General features: G+C 46.2%; 1 protein-coding gene across 2 annotated transcripts in view; it reads right to left on the bottom strand.

Annotated features, from left to right (window-relative positions):
- The window catches only part of LOC119436738 (STAM-binding protein), a 70,041-nt gene that overhangs the window by 5,773 nt on the left and 44,359 nt on the right, over positions 1 to 19,909 (bottom strand). For both annotated transcript variants that reach the window (XM_037703722.2, XM_049659905.1), the window contains exons 8-9: positions 17,208 to 17,320; positions 5,176 to 5,278 (exon numbers count right to left, since the gene is read on the bottom strand). In XM_037703722.2, the coding sequence (XP_037559650.1) occupies positions 5,176 to 5,278; positions 17,208 to 17,320 (216 nt within the window). The remainder of the gene's footprint in view (positions 1 to 5,175; positions 5,279 to 17,207; positions 17,321 to 19,909) is intronic.

Genomic DNA, 19,909 nt, shown 5'->3' with positions numbered 1-19,909 from the left:
TTGTGATGCAACAAACCTTCTGGGTGGAAATAGTACAACTTCATTGCATAGAGACACAGCTATAAAAACTTTCCCTCATGATGCTACTACAGTATAGACCACTTATAACGTAACAACTTATAGTGCAGGACCAGATATAATACGGTCTTTTCAGACTCCCGTTAATTTTCCCATAGCATTCTATGTATACGCGTATCACTTATAGTGCAGTTGTGGGAAACGAAATACCGGTTACAGTGCGGCTGCCTGGAAGTGTGGCACTCAACTGAGACGAAAAACGCTTTCTTCAAGCTGCAGATTTATTCCGACGTAACGCGCGCGCGCATCGAGCTCCACGATGTCACGGTGGCGAAGAACCGGCATCTATACTCCAACGGCACGAGGCAACCGGCTCGTTTGGTGCCATTGGGCATTTTCCAACATTGCTGGCGCATGAATAGCTCCATTCCTATTTTTCGCCTGCTGCACCGAGCAGCTCCGGCCACGCATCCCAGCATTCCTCGCGCGGAGCGGCAAAATGACGCAATGGCGGGAGCGTGCAAAATCGCGTCCGCCGCCGCAGCTCTTTGTGCATTAACAAACATTGCGTCACGCATGCACAAGCAAACATGAACACATCTCACTCGCTGGAAACTCGCTGTGAAAACGCTATTAGCCCCGTGAACGGCCTACAGGTGCGCTGTGAGCGCCGCTCGCGTGACGTCAGGGCACGGACTCGCTCCTGTCGTCTGCTGCCGTTTGGGCGCTGTCCGGGCGCTTTCTGCAGTGTGTCCGTTTGTTCGCTGTCGTTCCCTGTGCTGGTATACTTATGACGGTCATCTAAAATACATTTTTATGACCTCTTCATTCGTGCAAACTTAAAGAGCCTAATTCCTAGACGACAGTTTATTTCTCAAGGGCAACGCTTCAGTGCCAGCCGAAGGAGTTCAGACCAGCCCATTGCGCGTTTTTAATGCGCGGATGTAGACTTTGCAGATTGAGGGACTAATAAAAAAGCATAAATCGCACGTGCCTAATAAAAGCATAAACGCATAAACATAGCAGATAAGAATCCAGTTAAGATACCATACCTGCAGTGGTGCAACGAGCATGCCCCTATGTCTGCTACATATGACTGCTACATTTACCTTGATTTTTCACCCATTAAAACGCGTTTGCTTATGATGAGTAGCTCATGGTATTATATCTAATTTTTCATTTCTTCACAGAAACGCTCGGCAGTAACACGAGGACCCGACACTGCAGTTTGGATTCAACCAGCACCACTTGTTTCTTTAACTGCTTTTCAAAATTAGGCCATTCTTCACCGGTTAATTTTAAGTGGTGGTAATTGAAGTGAAGCTAATTGAGGCTTACAGCTATTTGAAGAATACGCAAAGGAATGTACTAATACTTATTCACTGTTCCGTGCTACACGTTGAACTCGTGCAATTTACTGCTGCTTGTTTCTTGAGGAACAGACATCACAAATCTGTTTGGCGAACTGACACAGGCCGCTCAGCCCAAATTCTTTAGTGAAATATTCCTTTTGTACCGTATTACTGCAGCTAGAAAGAAGCTGAAGCCTGATTCATTAGCAGTATGGGGCTTATTGAAGATATCATTATTCCCCTGGGGAGGTCAAAAATCAAGTGAATTCATTTGAGGCTTGTGGGGGTCTTCTCTATGAGGCGGGTATGGGAGGTTCTCTTTTATGTACTCACGAAGCGAATAGTTCTCAGTTGGTGTAGTTAAACAACAAAGGACCGAGACATGGTAAGGCAGAAGGCGCTTGAATTTTCCTCTGCAGCGCAGCCTAAGCTGCGCTGTATAGCCTCGAGTATACCTTAGGCATTGCAATTGGCACTTAAAGAACTGCTTCATGGTTTCAATTTGAAGTTGTAGTGAACTGATGGGTTTCGCGAATAATGCGTGCCTCGCCATAACGACAGTCAGTAGATTTAGTTGCATAAGGGCTGTGTCATGATGTCAATCAAGGCAACTGAGGGTCACTATGAAACATTTTCTCGCTTGCAATTGATAGGCTCTCAATCTTAACCACGAAACTGTTCTTTCAGGTGATTGCTGTTATGGTATTCGTAAAGTATATACATACTATACGTGACGCACCGTTGTGTTAACAGCCATAAACAATGCGTTTTCTGCGTGCCTGTTTCAGAGAACGGTGAAAGTATTAGCAAGCGTTTTCATGAAAAATGCGCGCCTAACTCTTCCTTTTACGCATTAATAAAGTAGCCATATTTGACCAGAACAACTCACCATAGTACTAAGAATCATCATAAAAAATTCGCTGTGCAGTTTCCTTCTAACACGCATTTATAATATTAAATGCGTGTTAATACCAATACCAAGATTTTTCTTCCTTGTAAAATGCAATGTCTCTCATAGCTAAGCACTAAGGGAATGTTAAGTGATTTGCGGAGCATCATACACAACTTCGTGTGTTGAAATTGCAGATATTCTTTTTACGCAAAGTTTATGGACAGACACTGCGCATATATGCATTGCAAAACCAGCAGATCCCTTCAATGCTACATAGCTTGCGATATCCACGCCACAAATTTTCACGACTCGTGGTTTTGAAGAAGAAACTGCCGTTCAGGCATGACAGTAAAAAGCCGACATATCCTTCAATAAGTACGGCTCGAGCCACCAATACCCCAAGCATGCACGAAGGGAACAAGCGTGCACAGCAGCCGAGCGAGCGCCGTCCTGGCCGTGACGTCACTCGTAGAGGGCGCCACTCCAACTTCTCGCCGCTAATAGTGAGTAAGTGCGGCCGCAGCAGCGAGCGAATTGACCTTCATGCTGCCGCTCACATCAACGCGAACTAAGCCACGAAAACACAGCACACGGCGGACTGTGCCCCCATTGCAGATGGCTTTCAAGATACAGGGGCCCCGGCGAGCACGCGCGGCCACCCGGGCAGCCGCTATTACGACTTTATACGGAACCTTGCGGCAACAACGATGGCGATGGTAGAAATGCGTCTGGAGTATCCATATACAGTGTAGACCGCTTATAACGTAAGTCGCCGGAGTCGCGAATATCCACACTATAAGCGGTACCGCACTATAACCAAAGCAACAATTTTCAAGGCCCGCACATATGCAAGACATGTGCACCGAGCCGCCACGCGTATGCGACAGTTTAGGAATGCGGCTAGAACGTTTGCATTCAATTTACAGTCGAATCTCGTTAATTCAAAATAATTCACGCGGCGGTGCCTCCGACCGGCATTGCTCCGGCACCGCCATATAGAGTGAAAGCTCAGGAGAGACCCCTCAATGTCGCGCGCGAACAAAACAAAAAAAAGAAAGAAGAAAAAATGCAGCGGAAATTTCACCCTCTCTCCAATGGCAAGGTCGCCGATTCTGCGTTGCGCCACAAGATGCGTGTACGTGCCGACGTCTCAGCCACGCTACCGTAGCCACGCTACCGTAGCCACCCTACCGTAGCCACCCTACCGTAGCCACGCGTAGAAAATGGCACTGAACCCTTCTTTCTCCTTTACGCTTCCTCTCGTTTCTAGTCACGTGTTGACCTTGCAGGCTGCGGCTATGGCGCAGAGGAAAGCAGCGGCGCTGTCCCAGGCCGGCCAATGAAACTGCCCACGCCGGCTAACGCCCGCTTCCCGATAACGGCAGAAAACAAAACTTCGGGGAGCTGGCGCCGGGCCGGCTGGAGCGGCGGCACCTGCACGGCGGCGGGCGCGCACGGTGACAGTCGAAAGTGAGGGAGTTACGAGGGAGGATGAGGGGAGCCACCGAAGTGGCGGAGTTGCTGAGGCGAAATAAATCCGCTTCCCTGCTGCCCTCCTCCCTCACATTCCACGGTCTCCGCGTGCACCCTGAAGGGCGCCGTGCCGTGCCGACGCTGCCCGGTCCCTGAAGTTTCGTTTACTGCCGTTATTGTGAAAGCGAGCGCTGGCCGGCGTTGGCCGCTTCATGGCCCTCGTTCGCTATGCGCACCGTGATATTTCACGACTCGCACTCAAGATTCTGGTTTCAGCCTCATTGGCTGTTCGTTCGCACCATTTTGCCCTTCTCCTCCACTTCGTCTCTCTTTCTTCCTCGAGCACTCCTTGGGGCGCCCATATGAGGGGAGCGTTCGCCATCTCCGCTGACTTCCGTACTCCCAGGCAGCCACACTGTAACCGGTATTTCGTTTCCCGCAACTGCACTATAAGCGATACGTGTATACACGGAGTGCTATGGGAAAATTAACGGGAGTCTGAAAAGACTGCACTATATCCGGTCCTGCACTATAATCGGTTACGTTATAAGTGGTCTATACTGTAATTGCTATCGCAATAAAATCATTGCTTTTTGGTTATTGTGTGGTTCCGCTTATAGTGCGGATATTCGTGACTCCGGCGACTTACGTTATAAGCGGTCTACACTGTAGTTCCTAACATAACTGAGCAGTTTTTGACAGCAATGATCGCAACTTACTTGCAAAGATATTTTGACATGCTCAAGTGGGAGGTGTCATTGAAGTTTAGTTAGGGCAACCAACCTGAACATCTTTCAAACTTTCGTTTAAAAAAAAAAAACACCAACTTGCTACTCCCTTAAAACACATTTGTCCCAATGTCTATGCCATCAAAAGTTAACAGGACTATAAGCACAAAAACCTTGTTAGTTTAGACTGGTAAGGGTACTGCTCAAAGACAAGACATATCACTCTTGCTTGCAAAATAGCTGCCATAAGCGAAGTAATGCAGATGTCCGCCTGTCTACCTACCACTTATTTTCTTTTTTTTTCAGCACTATTGCTAATGATGCAACACCTGAGGGTGTTGGCTGTCATAAATTGGAAATAGTAAAAGTCAGCAGATGCAACAAAGGCTTTGTGAGCAATAACAGCGATGATAAATAAAAGCAAAATAAGATACAATGACAGACAAAAATGTGCAGAACACAAAATCATGTACAAAATGCTGCTGCAAGCACTTGGCATAGTTTCGATTTTAGCAAAGTGCTTCCATTTAGATGCCAGGCTCCTGTTTGTGGTAAATTTCCTTGCGGTTAAGCACCCACAAACACTAACGGAAAGATCATCTGCGATATGAAGCATCTTCAGCTTACATTCGCATACATAAATGTCTGAAATATGCTAAGCATATGAACATAAATAGCTTTCCATCGACTGAATAAAATGGGGGGAACGTACCTCATACAGGATTTGATCCTCAGCATGTAGATGGAAGCCGGTAGAACGGCATGCAGAGATAATTCGCAAACCATGGTCAACAGTCAAGTTGAAGATCTTGTTCCTTGAAAGTAAGTTTCGTAAGAATCAGTGAACTATGCTGACACACTTGAATGCCAAGCAGATATGCAGGAAGCATAAGACAAGTGGTCTCAAACCAAATAACTTTTGATTGAATGCATTGTACTAACACGACAGTAGTTGTAAAGCATTAAAAATGGTATATGAAAAAGGAAGAAAAAAAATGTGGTTGATCCCTCTTATATAGGAATCGGTATAGAACACGAAAGTGAAACGTGTCTTCACAGAAGTAGTGTAATGTTTATTGCACATTGATATATAATGTCTATTGGTGTTTTGTGGCTAAAGCGCCCTTAGGCGTTGATGCACCCACGCTGACGCCTGGTGGCACGTCTCCTCCATCACGACTACCAACGTCGATGACCATGAGCAACCGTCGTGCATATGGAAGCTGCACTACGCTGCACACGCTAGCACAACGCGAAAGACGAAGCACGTAACTGACACACTAATACAACGCGCAAGACAAAGCACGTAACTGAATCGTCACCGAGTCAAATCAGCGCGTACAGCGCGTCGTAATTGCAGCCTCCGCGATCAACTTCAGAAACATTTTCAGAGCTAATTGCGGAGGCCACGCTCCGCTGTGCTGAGTACGGTGAACGCCACCTAGGTGGCGTTGGTAGTGCTTCTTGATGCCAGCGTCCCTTCGAATGCTGGCATCGAGGCGTCGTAGTGCTGAGACCACCGAAGCGTTCACTGTCGGTGCGCGTTAGTGTCATAATGCAGTACTTCTCTTTTCTGCTCGTAGGCGGCGGCACCGCCCCGAGCAAGAGCGCGGGTACACGGAGGAGTGTTAGATATATAAGGCGCGTCTGTGTAGCTCTCTGCAAATGCGTTTGTGGCGCAATGGGTTAAACGCTCGGCGATCTATCGTCGCGGACCGAGAGGTCGTGGGTTCGATTTCCAAATTTTGCATGTTTGTGGAACTTTTTCTTCTGGTTTCTTTCTTTGTATTATGTTCTATGACGTATTTCCGTGACGGAAATACGTCAGTGAAGTCTTGGTGGACCCCGGCATAAAACACTTTCGTGTTAATAAAGGAGAAAAAAAATGAGAAGAAATGCACAAGCGTCAACATTCTCTGCTCCATTTAAAGAAGTGCCCATCTAACATGCTGCAGACACGAGATGTTTATGAAAGTTCAAGAAGACATAACAGTTCTATACTCCATTTAATACTTAGCGTGCAATACTGAGGAAGCTACGCAAAAAGTTTGATCATCAAATGTATCACTCCACACGTTTCGTGATCGCGTTTCGTGGTCGCGTTTCGTGGTCGCGTTTCGTGGTCGCGTTTCGTGGTCGCGTTTCGTGGTCGCGTTTCGTGGTCGCGTTTCGTGGTCGCGTTTCGTGGTCGCGTTTCGTGGTCGCGTTTCGTGGTCGCCGCGTTTCGTGGTCGCCGCGTTTCGTGGTCGCGTTTCGTGGTCGCGTTTCGTGGTCGCGTTTCGTGGTCGCGTTTCGTGGTCGCGTTTTGTGGTCACGTTTTGTGGTCACGTTTTGTGGTCACGTTTCGTGGTCACACATGGTCATGTGAGCTTGCACGTGAGGCTGCCACAACAGGCTGCTAACGAATAATCCGCAAAGGAACAAAGCGAAAAGCAAAGTGATCTAAAACAAAGTCGTAACAGCTCTATAACAAAGTTTGTTAATTTTATGGATTGAAACTTTATTTATAACTCAGCCTAAGTAAAGAACAGTTTCACACAATTTCACAAACACACGACAGACATCCCTGCAGCAATAAATTGTCGTAGCCAAATAAATAGCATTTTCTTTGATTTCAGAAAGGCCATCGACAATGTAACACAACAGCACCTTTTCCTTAAGTTATTGTATTTTACCATACCCACCTAACATACTCCATGTGGCTACAACCCATCTTTCAGACCGAAAACAATGCACCATTATCATGTCGCGTCAATATCACATGTAACCGTTTTATCGGGCATTCCGCAAGGCTCCATATTAGGGTCGCTTCCCTTTTTGATTTATATCAATGATCATGCTGAACCACACAGTCGTGTGATGATGTACGCAGATGACTGCTGCATATATCACGATACTAAGTGCACATCCGATTCCTAACAACTACAGAAAGACTCAGTAATATCATGGTTTCAAGTGGCTAGAATGGGGAGGTGTGAAATCCACTGCAGGAACCTGTCCCCAAGACGTACTGATGCCACATTGTGGCACTGTCGACAAGGGTGCCGTAACCTGCCACAGTTTGCGAACAGCTACGGTGGTGTTCAGCAATGCTGGAGACGAATTGCAACAAATGATTGAAGACCTTAACCAAGAAAGTGCAAGAGTAGGGTTGAAGATTAATATGCAGAAGACAAAGGTAATGTTTAATCGCCTGGCAAATCATGATCTCCAGTCAGCCTCTAGAATCTGTGCAGGAGTAAGTTTATCTAGGTCAATTACTCACAGGGGACCCTGATAATGAGACAAAAATTTACAGAAGGATAAGAATGGGTTGGAGCACATACGGCAGGCATTACCAAATCATGACTGGGAGCTTACCACTGTGGTTGAAAATAAAAGTGCACAATAACTGCATTCTACTGGTACTAACATATGGAGCACAAACTTGGAGGTTAATAAGGAAGCTTGAGAACAATTTAAGAACCTCGCAAAGGGTGATCGAACAAAAAATGTTGTGTAACGTTAAGAAACAGGAAGAGAGCGGTGTGAATCAGAGAGCAAATGGGGGTAGCCGATATTCTAGTTGACATTAAGAGGAAAAAATGGAGCTGGGCAGGTCATGTAATGCATAGGGCAGATAACCAGTGGGCCATTAGAGTTACACAATGGGTACAAAGGATAGAAAAGTGCAGTCGAGGGCAGCAGAAAACTAGATAGGGTGATGAAATTGGGAAATTTGCAGGCACAATCTGGAATCAGCTAGGCCAAGACAGAGGTAATTGGAGATCGCTGGGAGAGGCCTTTGTCCAGCAGTGGACATAAAAATAGCCTGATGATGATGATTACTGCAGCGCTCGCGCCATAAAAATTTTTTAACGATCCCTCGGACAACCATTTTTTTTACGTTATTGCTCGTTCCTCTTGGCCGGCACAATCTCCTGTAACGTTATTGGCGTCCAGCAGTTCATTATTGAAGGTCACCGTCACGACGGGAAGCTGCTGGAGCGTTCACGCCTTCAACGCACTCATACAGTTTTGTGCACTGCGAAGTTTTCTTCAAAAAGTTTTCTTTTTTGCCTTCCCTTGCATGTGAAGTAATCGGCAACACTATCAGGGTTCAATTTTTTCCTAATGCTTCTGCTTTTCAGATTGCCTCTGCTTGTACCTAAATAAGTACGCATGTGATCGAAAAGCATGTGTAGTGAGCTCGAGCTTATATATCTGAGGAACCACTTGAAATTTATGCTGCTGTTACAGGACCTTTTTTTACCGGCGAGAGTTGCTGTATAACATTGCTAAGGCATTATGGACAGTGAGTGCTGTAGTCTGAAACAGTAAAAACGAAACTACAGGTTAACGTGCTGTCGATTACAACACAGTTGCCCGTAGCCCGTGTACTGGAGAAGAAAGAAACATATACCGTATTTATTCGAATCTAGGCCGATAGTTTTTTTCAAATAATCACATACGAAACTCTAGGGTCGGCTTAGATTCGAGGATTTTAAAAAACGCGCCAGTTTTTAACAAACTGATAAATATGGTGCATAGTTAGCGCCATCTAGAAAAGTGAGTATCGCAGCCGCTACTAGCCGCGCCAGTAGCCAGCTGAAGTACACGAGCGACGTCGCCATTTTGACCTGCGTCGTATCGGTAGTATCGGTATGGTGCAGCATCGGCGCGCGGTGTGGCGTTATCGTAATGGCACCAAATGGGCGATGCCACTATAGTGCCGCTTTCTAAACGAATACTGTATTTACTCGAATCTAACGCGCACTTTCAACACGACCCTAAATCTCCGTCGGCATTTCAAAATGGCCGCCTCGCACGCGCGTCGTGCCTAGCTACCGTAGCATGCGGAAGCTTCCTCCGTGTGCTGCAGTACACGTGCTTAGGCAATAGTCTACCGTCTGTCTTCACGTTCTCAGCGTCTGCTCTATCTATCAGCATGAAGTACCGAGTTCATCATGATGCCGCATTTAAAAGGAAAGTGATCATCTGTGCGGAGACGGACGGAAATCGGGCCGCATCATGGGCGTTCGGAGAATCCGAAACTTGCGAGAGGGACTGGCGCAAACAGAAGGAGAGGATTTTCGCCAGCAAAGCAATGCGGAACGGTTTCAGTGGACCGAAGCAGGACGTAATCTGCAACGATCCACTCCGGCGATACGATCAGGCTTGGCCCTATCTTGAAAGCAATCTGTGACTGGTAAAGTCCGCCGCGCGCCGTGTTTTCGCCGAGGGGCATGCTAGCGAGAGGCATGCTAGCACGAAGGCGCGCTTCGTCTCCAGCGTTTTGACAGTTCGTTTCCGCGGTCAACGAGCGAGGTGTGTTCATGTTTGCTTGAGCGCGCGTGACACCATGCTTGTTAATAGCGGTCTACTAATTTGCTACCGCATTCGATGCATCGCCTTTCGGGCGAAACTGCGACTTTTTTTATTCATCGCAACATCAGTGCATCGGGAGGAAATCTATTTTTCCAAATTTTTCCTCACGGAAAACGGGTGCGCGTTACAATCGAGGAAGCGTGAGAATCGAGTAAATGCGGTAGTTGTGCTAGCCGTAGAGGCATCGTCAAACGTTCAAGCCGGGCGGAACTTCGGCATCGGTCTGTCGTTGGAGGGGGCCACGGGAGATGGTTTTTGCATGCGCCGCAACGTGCGCTCCTTCCAAAAATGCAGCATCTCTAATGCGCTGGATGGTACTGAATATAGCACACTGTTTGAAGATGTCAGCAGTAAGCAAGATAGCGATGAGGCTAGCAGCGATGGTGACATAGAATGAGCTCGGCATGTTCAAATTTAATAAATGCTGTTTCATTTTGCGAATGCTGTCCTCGCTTTTTCGTTCGGCCTACATTCGAGGTAAGTTTTTTTTTTTTTTTTTCGGACTTCAAACTTTTGGGGGGTCGGCTTAGAATCGGAGTCGGCCTAGATTCGAGTAAATACGGTAATTAATAATTGCAGAAAGTAACTTAATTGAAACCTCGTACACAGCAAGAAGAGAACTTTATGTGCACTGCTGCAATTACAAAGCACAAGGCTTGACCCACTTGTCCTTTTTTTTGTTAACTCCCCATGACTCTCTCAAAAAAAAAGTATGAGGCAGTGAAAGTGCAGAACGGATTGTATCAGTTGCGCTGAGAGAAGCGAACATGTGACGGCTGCCAAATTTTTTCACCACATATGTCTAATCGAAGACAAACTGCGGAAAAAAAAATGAGTTGTTTGTTCTTAAGTGATTGAATCATACTGCCCCAGCAAGTGCTCATGCTAAGAAACCCTAGTCCTCATGCAGAGCCTCCCATAAATATGAAAATTCCAGCACCAAATCAAGTGTACGCTCTTTTGCGCTGTCAGGCCTAGAACTCGTGCCCAATATAAAACCACGACAGCTCTAGAAGGAAACAATGCTGCTGTTTTTCTAGATGACGACGCGGTTAATCTGCGATGGAGCCCTAAGCTGCAGCGCCTCTAGGGCCCATAGCACAATCGGCGTGAAAGACGACAGCACCTGGGACGGGAAATGCTTTGCACTTATCACACCTACCCATTCTAGTCAACCTATCATGATGCAGCAAATGGAAAATGAAGCTCAACGTTTCAAAGTGTAGTGTCGTTAGGTTTACAAAGAAGTACCAACTTTTACTTACAAATTACTGCATGAATGAGTCACTGCTATATGTTGTAACAGAATATAAGTACTTAGGGGTTACTATCAACAGCACAACTGTCCTGGAATGACCATGTTCATTATTTATCAGCAAAAGCCAGTGGGTTTTAAAAATTTTGTGCCCCTATTTAAGGATAGCACCTGCTGCTCTAAAAGAAACTCTCTATGTATCGAATGTACGTCCAGTCTTACAGTACGCTTGTACCGCATGGGATCTAGCAACTACCATATATGCTATGTAATGAACGCATTCACACAATAAACACACCCCCAGCTTTGCTATTAAAAATTATAATTTTTGTTTTCCCCCGCATAACAATCGCATCCGCAACTTTGCTACTGTGCAGTCCCACGATCAAACGACCGTACTGTAGTTTTTGGAGAGACTAGAATCTGTTCTTCTTTCTGGGGTTTTACGTGCCAAAACCAGCTCTGATTATGAGGCACACCATAGTAGAGAGCTCTGAATTAATTTTGACCCCCTGGGGTTCTTTAACGTGCACTACAACGCAAGCACACGGGCGTTTTTGCATTTCGCCTCCACCGAAATGCGACCGCTGTGGCCGGGATTCAATCCCGCGATCTCGTGCTCAGCAGCGCAATGCCTTAGCTGACTGAGCCACCGCGGAGGGTAGACTAGAATCTTTTACTCTCGCACATTTGTTTAAAGCAAGCGCACTTTATTTCGATGCCCGTCGCTGTGTTGGAAATACTGAACAATGATGCCACGTGAGAAACGCCAACTTTAACGAAATTCTGCAGCTAACTTATGTACTAAAGCAAAAAAAAAAAAACCAGCGAGAACCAAGACGCAGGACCAGAAGGAGGCACACACACACACAGTCACCGGACTTACAACTGATTTATTTGAAGCATCAACATACTTTTATAGACCGCTTTTCCTGCGCAAGCGCACGTGCAGACAAAGGAAACCAATCAGACACATTAAAGAATTCACACGAACCCCTATAAAAACCGCCACTCTTTCTCTGTGATAAGAACAGAAGGGCCGCATATGCAAACCTGCTCGTTCTTTTTGATGTAAAATGCTTCAAGCAGTTCGTGCTCATGCTTGGACTTCCCCCTGCCGATGATGCTAGTGCTGTAAAACAAAGGCGAGCAGCGGTTACAATCTTTCATATGCAACGCCAAGTTGCTCCCTGTACCCGATCGACATCACTAGCATCATCGCACTAGCATCATCGGCAGGGGGAAGTCTAAGCATGAACGCGAACTGCTTGAAGCGGTTTACATCAAAAAGAACGAGCGGGTTTGCATAAGCGACCCTTTCATTCTTATCACAGAGAAAGAGTGGCGGTTTTTATAGGGGTTCGTGTGAATTCTTTAATGTGTCTGATTGGTTTCCCTTGTCAGCACGTGCGCTTGCGCAGGAAAAGCGGTCTATAAAAGTATGTGGATGCTTCAAATAAATCAGTTGTAAGTCCGGCGACTGTGTGTGTGTGCTTCCTTCTGGTCCTGCTTCTCGGTTTTCGCTGGTTTTTTTTTCGCTTTAGGACATGAACCAACTAGCCCAGCAATTCATGCTTCTAAGTTATGTAGGCTGCACATCCATGCTAGAGGCAAACATGGCGCGGCAGCACACCAGCAGGGGCGGTGGGTTTGATAACTGAGAAGCTGATGGCAAAGCCATGATGAGAGAACATTGGCGGCAAGCATGCGATAACAGGCTGCGCGTTATCACGGTCACTTGGGACCTGCCCGAAAGATCGACTGCGATAACATTCAGACTGTTCTTACTGCATGCTTGCCGCCAGTGACACCGCAAAGGCACTTCACAGACTCGAGAAAAAAAAAAAACTGCAACTGGGTCTCTGCAACAGTAACTTAAACGCAGTTTCCCGACTTTCCTCTGACTTAAAAGAGAGAGCATGCATGCAATGCGTGGCCAGGCGGGGTGGGGTGCCCGGTGTGCATCAAAGTGAAGAAGGGTTGGCATAGTGAGCATAGTCGGATGTAGTGTCAAATTCGCACGTCTGTTGTTTGCTTTTCTGCCTGTCTTTGGTTTCGCTGTGTGCGATGGGCCCTAAGTTGAGTTTATCTGCTCACAAAACGGAAGCGCTGATCAGACAACGATAAAACTTTGACATGCCGATGAGCAGGACGATCAAGAAGAGATGCACACAGCGTGGTTGTCAAAATGGCTGCTGAAAAGCAGCACTTCAATGTTATGCTTGCGATAATAGCAGACAGCTGGAAACAGCTGAGAGGACAAGCTGTTGTGGATCCACGATGCGGATGAAGCGGCCGGCTACCTGGACGACAGATCTGGTGGTTCTGATGCGGAGTGTAGTGCAATAAAAACACCGTTATGGTTTGCAAATCGTATACAGTCGAATCCCCCTACAACGAATGCCGCTGCAACGAAATTTCCGCCAGAACGAAGATTTTCGGATTCCCCGTCAGCTGCCCATAGAAAGTAATACAAAAAAAGTCCCTTCATAACGAAGGCGTTTTATTCGGTATTTCCGCTTCAACGAACTTTTCGAGAACGAAACTGTGACTGAATTGAAATTGAAACTGCCGAGTAGTCAAATTAGAAGGCCCTTCCAAAGCTGTGATGATCGTATGTCCGCTTGAACAAGGTTTTCCCGAACGAAACCAAATTCAAAGTACCGGTTTAAGCCACTGCAATCCATAGCCACGCGTGATCACCACGCGCCTGCGCGACACTGCAGGGGATCACCACAATCGCTGCCATTTTCTGTGGTGTGTGTCCGGGTGAAATGGCTACGCCAACGAAGAAGCGTAAACTTCTCCCTCTCGAGGTGAAGGCACATACGATCGCCGAGGCAGAAAGCAAAAGGAAAAATCTCGCAGTTTCGCCCGCAAGGCGAAGCATCGGTTGCGATAGCAAGTTAGTAGACAGCTATACGAACTAAAGATAGTAGTTTTCTTGTAAACATTCGCTAACTAAATTACCGGGCACGGTGTCACACGCACACAGATAAACATGAACAGGGCCGGTATTTTGTAGCGATGCCTTTAATGTCATAATGCCTTTTCGCGCTTATCGCGCTTTGTCAGTGGTCAGAGCGACGGTTCGCTCGCATTATCAACGTTGATATCGTGAGCGGACCGTCGCTCTGACCACTGACAAAGCGCGATAAGCGCGAAAAGGCATTATTACTTTAAAGGCATCGCTACAAAATAGCGGCCCAGATCTCGCTCGATGATCGCGGAAACTCCGTGTCAACACGCTGGAGTGAGACGCGGCAATAACAGCGAACGAATTGACCTTCGAGCCGTCACTCGCTTCACCGCGAACTAAACGTCGAAAGCACAGCGCACACGACTCTACCGGCACTAGTTGCACTTTGCCCCCATCGCAGATCGCTTTGAAGATGAGGCCCGCGCGGGCGCTCACTTTGTGCACGTCGCAAATTGCTTTCAAGATAGCGGCCGCGCCACAGCCGCTGTTGTCAACAAGATGCTAACGTCTCGTCGTTTGGGGAAAATGACTATCCGCTAGACACACCGACTCCGGCGACTGCTTTGAAAGCAATGGTTCATTTTCGCCTCATCAGAAAAGTTATCCGTACCCACGACAATGCGATGGCTCTTTTAACGGACTCTGAGACTCGCGTAACGCCTTTGCTTGCCGTGAAGCGTAAGAAATCCAGGCTGACCGACTTCGGGAAATAAAACTTCCGGTAAGCGCAAGCTTGCCAAGCTTGCCAACTTTGTCATAAATATGCAGTGAAATTGCGATAATTCAAACCGCTTCATTGCGAAGGTGCGTGTGCCGCAAAATGAGTGTTTCGCGACCAGCCGGCGCGTTGGATTAGGCGTCAGCCGCAATGTACGAAAAATGCTGTAACAGTGGCGCAAAATGCATTCTCTCGTGAAGTTGACACTTTATCGACTGCCTTCGGTACCTCTCAACCTTTGCCCCCCCACCGCCATCGCAAAGATTTCCCTGACGATGGTTTCAGTTTCGTTCGCGGCTTTGCCGTTTGGCTTACGTACCGTATTTACTTGATTCTAAGCACCCCCCCCCCTTTTTTTTTCGTGATCGCGATGCCCAAATTGAGGGGGGGTGCTTAGATTCGAAAAATCTCCGTGACGCTCGGCTCTGCAGTTCGACTGTGCGGCGAGATCGCGCTGCGGACGCCGTGCCACCTCGGGAGTGCGACGGCTCCGGCTACGCGCGGCTCGCGGGCGTTACGAGGCGGCCTTGGCTACGCGCTCTTCTTAACAAATAGGCGGGTGCTTAGATTCGCATGCAAACTTTTCCCCCAATTTTTTTTGCGAAAATAGAGGGAGGGGGGGGGGGGTGCTTAGTATCGCGAAAATACGGTATATACATACCAATTCGCGTCAACGAAGTTCCGCCACAACGAAATTTTTCGTGTGTCCCGTGAATTTCATTGTAGCGGGACTCGACTGTAAGTGTATTTTTACTGCAAAGATAAGTTATCTAATGGATTTTTCAAATCATTACTGGCTTACTTTTCCATTTTTGCCGTTTCTATAAAGTTCCCATAAAATTTACCCCCCATAATAAACAAATCCCCCAACTTTGCTTTGTTTTTTTTTTGGGGGGGGGGGGGGGGGGGAAAGGTGCGTTCATTACGCGACTATACACAGTAAATGAAAATATTGAATTGGAGCGTGTCCAGAAACGTACCACCCAGTTTGCGACAGGTGATTTCAACTGTACCAAGAGATCCAGAGATATTCTTAGAGCATTAAGGTGGTCCTTCCTTTCATCAAAGTGTAAATACCTCAGATTATGCCTCTTTTACTTCTTAGACAGCCAAACAAGAGTAAAGAAAATAGACTATATAGAAGAGCCAAGCTGCATTCCTCCCGAAAAGACCATCCTTGAAAGTGCCTGAATACCATATTTACTCGCCATAATCAACGCACTTCTTTTCCAGAAAAATATGCGCAAAGTTGGGGGGCGCGTTCATTATGCAGGGTAAAATTTCGAGCGATTTTTTTTTACGCGGCTACCTCTAAAAAGTCACAGTTTCATCTGAATGGCAAACGATCGATTGCGATAGCAAATGCGTAGACAGCTTCACGAAGTAAAGATAATAGTTTTATCGGCCGTATAAACTTGCAAACATTCACTAACTATCTAAATTAACAAGTATGGTGTCAGCGCGCACAGGCAAATATGAACACATCGCACTCTATGACCACGGACACTCGCTGTCAAAATGTTGGCGTGAGGAAGTGCGGCAACAACAGCATGTGAAGTGACCTTCGTGCTGTGACCATCACGCTTCAACACAAGCTGAGCGGCGAGAACGGAGCACGCACAAAGGTATAAGCCACCGTCGCACTGCTAGACTCAGCCCCGGACGCAGACCGCTTTCAAGATAAGGTGCGCACGGCCGCGCAATGCGTAGCTGCTGCGCTGCCCCCCTCCCTCACCCTAGCACCATGCGCACAACGGAATACGTTGAGTTTCCTTCTTGCTTACCTCCCTCGAATGCGGGAGATTGAGGCATGATCGTCGGTGCCAACGGCAAAAATGCGCCTGCAGTGTCCATGTAATTGCTATCGCAACAAAATTAGTAGACAGTACGATTCAGCATCTGATAGAGCGTTCGATACAATTGTACCTGCCGGACGCCATATCAGACGCTGAATCATACCGTGTCTCTCCTACTGCACGACAGCAAGTTCAGGGTGCGTTCACTGTGCGAGGGAAAGAGAAAAAACATTTCTTGATTGGAAAAGAGGGGGTGCGTTCATTATGCGAGTAAATACAGTACATGTGCCAAATAAACACTTTTAAAAATGCTTTTTTCTTTCTAAAATAATACATGAGTGAAACAGCCTCCCAGAGCCAAATGTTACCAGCTTCAGTATCATTTGCTCCCGACTGAGCCAATTGTTACGAGATACAGATGCATGATTGAGTAATGATTTCTTTCCTCAACACAATGGTACCAAAGTAAGGCATGTGGTTAGCACAGTAACAAGTTATATTAGTAGTATTACATGTCTTCGTTACATTCATGTAACGTTACATGTGGCTTTAGCAAGCGACCTCCCTATGCTGCCTGAAATGAAAGACGTTTCACGTAAAAGAAGAACTTCACAAATGTGATACTTACTCATGATACTTTGGTGAACAGACTACTGACACAGCTTCAGGTAACATGAGCTGGTAACTGCAGTGGGTGTGAAGGTCTACACTGGACATGAAAGCAGTCTGTGTCGGGTGGGTCTGAAAGCAAGGAGGGTGGAGCATTACGAAGTAGACATTCATAGTAATTACCAGCTGATAACAAAGAAATGACCGATACATACGCATCTCACCTAGCACCAGCTCAGCATGGATTTTAACATTTCGAGTTTTAAGTTCTAGTGGCACACAAGTTACAGCAGAAGCACACAGATCTTCTGGCAAACAGGGAAGCAGCTGTTGTTAACACGTTTCACCTGTCCTGTCACTACTCCTTTGTCACTCTCCAGCACATTTGTCAGAAGCCAACCTTGAAGAGTTACCATAAGTGCAACATGTAAAGAAGAAAATGAAAGAAAGGTGCAATAGGCAAGGCACTTCCATTGAGAGGAAATGTGTTGAGGGAGAATGGGGAAGGTAAGCATTGCTTTTATATATCCGTGCTTATTAGGTCCTTTTCAAAATTTATTTGGCAATAGTATTCATTTAACGGCATCAGACTTTCTATAGTGTGTTTTTAAGATTTGAAGAGAAGGTTTCGCAGGGCCCTTAAACGAACTGATGGCTGATTTCATGTGAACCTCCAATGAATCTGGCCGTACATCACCAAACAGGATCCATAATCTAATCAAACAAAAAGATAGGATTTAACATATCTAAAGCCGCACAGGGACTATAAGAGAGGCTGTTGTCGAGCGCTGTAGATTTTTGCACCCAAAGCTTAATATCTGAGCAAAGTTGCATTTAGCCCTTATCAGAATGCAGTGCCCGTGGTCGGAAATCGAATTTGCAACCTTGTGCCCAGCAGCAGAACACCACAGCCATTGAGCCAACGCCACGGTTTATGAACAAAGTGCACAAGAACCATTGAACAAAAGAGTTGTGCCTAATTGATTGAAATTTTACAGATGTAAGGTGCCAGGTTATTCAGCAAATTACATAAGCACCTCAGTATGCAAAGGCCATCCACCAAAGCAAACATTACTGGAACAATATACAATTTTTACAGCACCAAACAATGTGTGCCACCAGTCTTGCCACATTTAATACACCCCTCCCTGCCTAAAACACACACATCTGCTGCACCAGAAGTAAGCCAATGAAAATCGCAATTACGACTCCATTACACACAGATCTCTCTTAATTGAGCAAATACCCTTAATGTAAGCTGGTGACTTTAACTCTAAGTGAGGAGGAGGAAGAAAAGCTATTTAAGAATGAGGATAAGTGGACGAGGCCCCTAGATAAGTGGTTGGGGCCCCTCCATTGGCTTGCTGTATCAACTGTTTCTGGGCCAGCATGTCTCGTTTGGACGACACAGTCTCCCACTAGGCAAGTGTGGGCCTAGGGATCGGTGGGTGAAGGGGAGAGATCGTGGACACTCCGAGATAGCATGATAGGATAGAGGGTGGACTGGCCATCTGTGTACCTGGGCATGCCTCTCTCCATGGTAATGTTTGCACTCATGCAGCTGCTAGAGTACTTGCAGACCAAGCACTACAATATTTCCATAATTTTTGAAGCATGTTGCTAAAGTGAGAAAGGAAAGTCGCTAAATTTCTGCAAAAGTTTCTGGCAATATCGCTAAAATTACTGCTATAATTATCGCTAAACCTTTCAATTTTAGGTAACTAGGCAATTTGCGATACTTTGAAACCCTCTATCGAAACGTGTCACAGTGAATATACCAGTGTGTAGTGGGATTTTACTTTGCTCATACACTTGCACACTGATGGGTGATGACTGCTGAAATTGTACGTCTGAGGTTACAAATGTGTGAGGTTACAAATGCAGCATGATTCAAAAGAACACGAATGATCTGATCTTTCCAGCACGTAGAGGCCCATGGTCCACAATTTACCTGCATATTTTCTAGGTCTCAGAGATCTTGAAGGGAGAGCTAAATCTTGTCATAGCATGTTAACACAGCGATGACAACTATGTGACATTTATGCAGGCCAAATGCCGCGCTTCCGCTTCTTGATCTACCTGAAAGCACCACGTTGTACTGATTTGTCCAAAAGCCATGAGATTCGCACGAAAGAGACCAGCAGCTCCAATATCTGCACCTTTCTTCAATCAATTTGTCCGATTCTTCTTTTGCATTCTAAATCTCACCATAAAATTTAGAGAAATAGATTTTGGTAAATTTATTTACTGAAGCGCATGAAAATGTCCACCAATTGAACTTATTCAGTGAAAGTGCAGAACTGTCATTGTTAAGAAACATTCAAATGGGGTTCGTAAAGATTTGTTAAAAACATTTTGCGAGCGCACTGTAGATCCGGTAAGGCCACCATGCTGTGAAGCAGAGTGAAGGCCACAAACGTGAAGGCAACCATTCTTTCATCATGGTCACAGAGCTCACACTCCGCACAGCCAATTTAAGCAGCTTACATGTAGCTTTTCAATAATAAAGTGCATTCTAGAAGGCCATTTTCAAAGCAACTTCCCTAACTTCGATGTAGCTAAAATGTCACTGATTGTTCTGCGACGTCACTAAAAAAAGTCGCTGGCTGCTAAATAAAAAAATATGTCGCTAAACAGACAAGAAAGTCACTAAATCTAGTGACAAAATCACTAAAATGGCAACACTGCAGTCAGGAGAGCAATCAAGACAAGGTGCACTAT

The sequence above is a fragment of the Dermacentor silvarum genome, chromosome 1 (assembly GCF_013339745.2).
Source record: "Dermacentor silvarum isolate Dsil-2018 chromosome 1, BIME_Dsil_1.4, whole genome shotgun sequence".
Taxonomy (NCBI): Eukaryota; Metazoa; Arthropoda; class Arachnida; order Ixodida; family Ixodidae; genus Dermacentor; species Dermacentor silvarum.
Note: the sequence above shows the minus strand (reverse complement) of the source record. Positions and strands in the feature narration are given on the sequence as shown.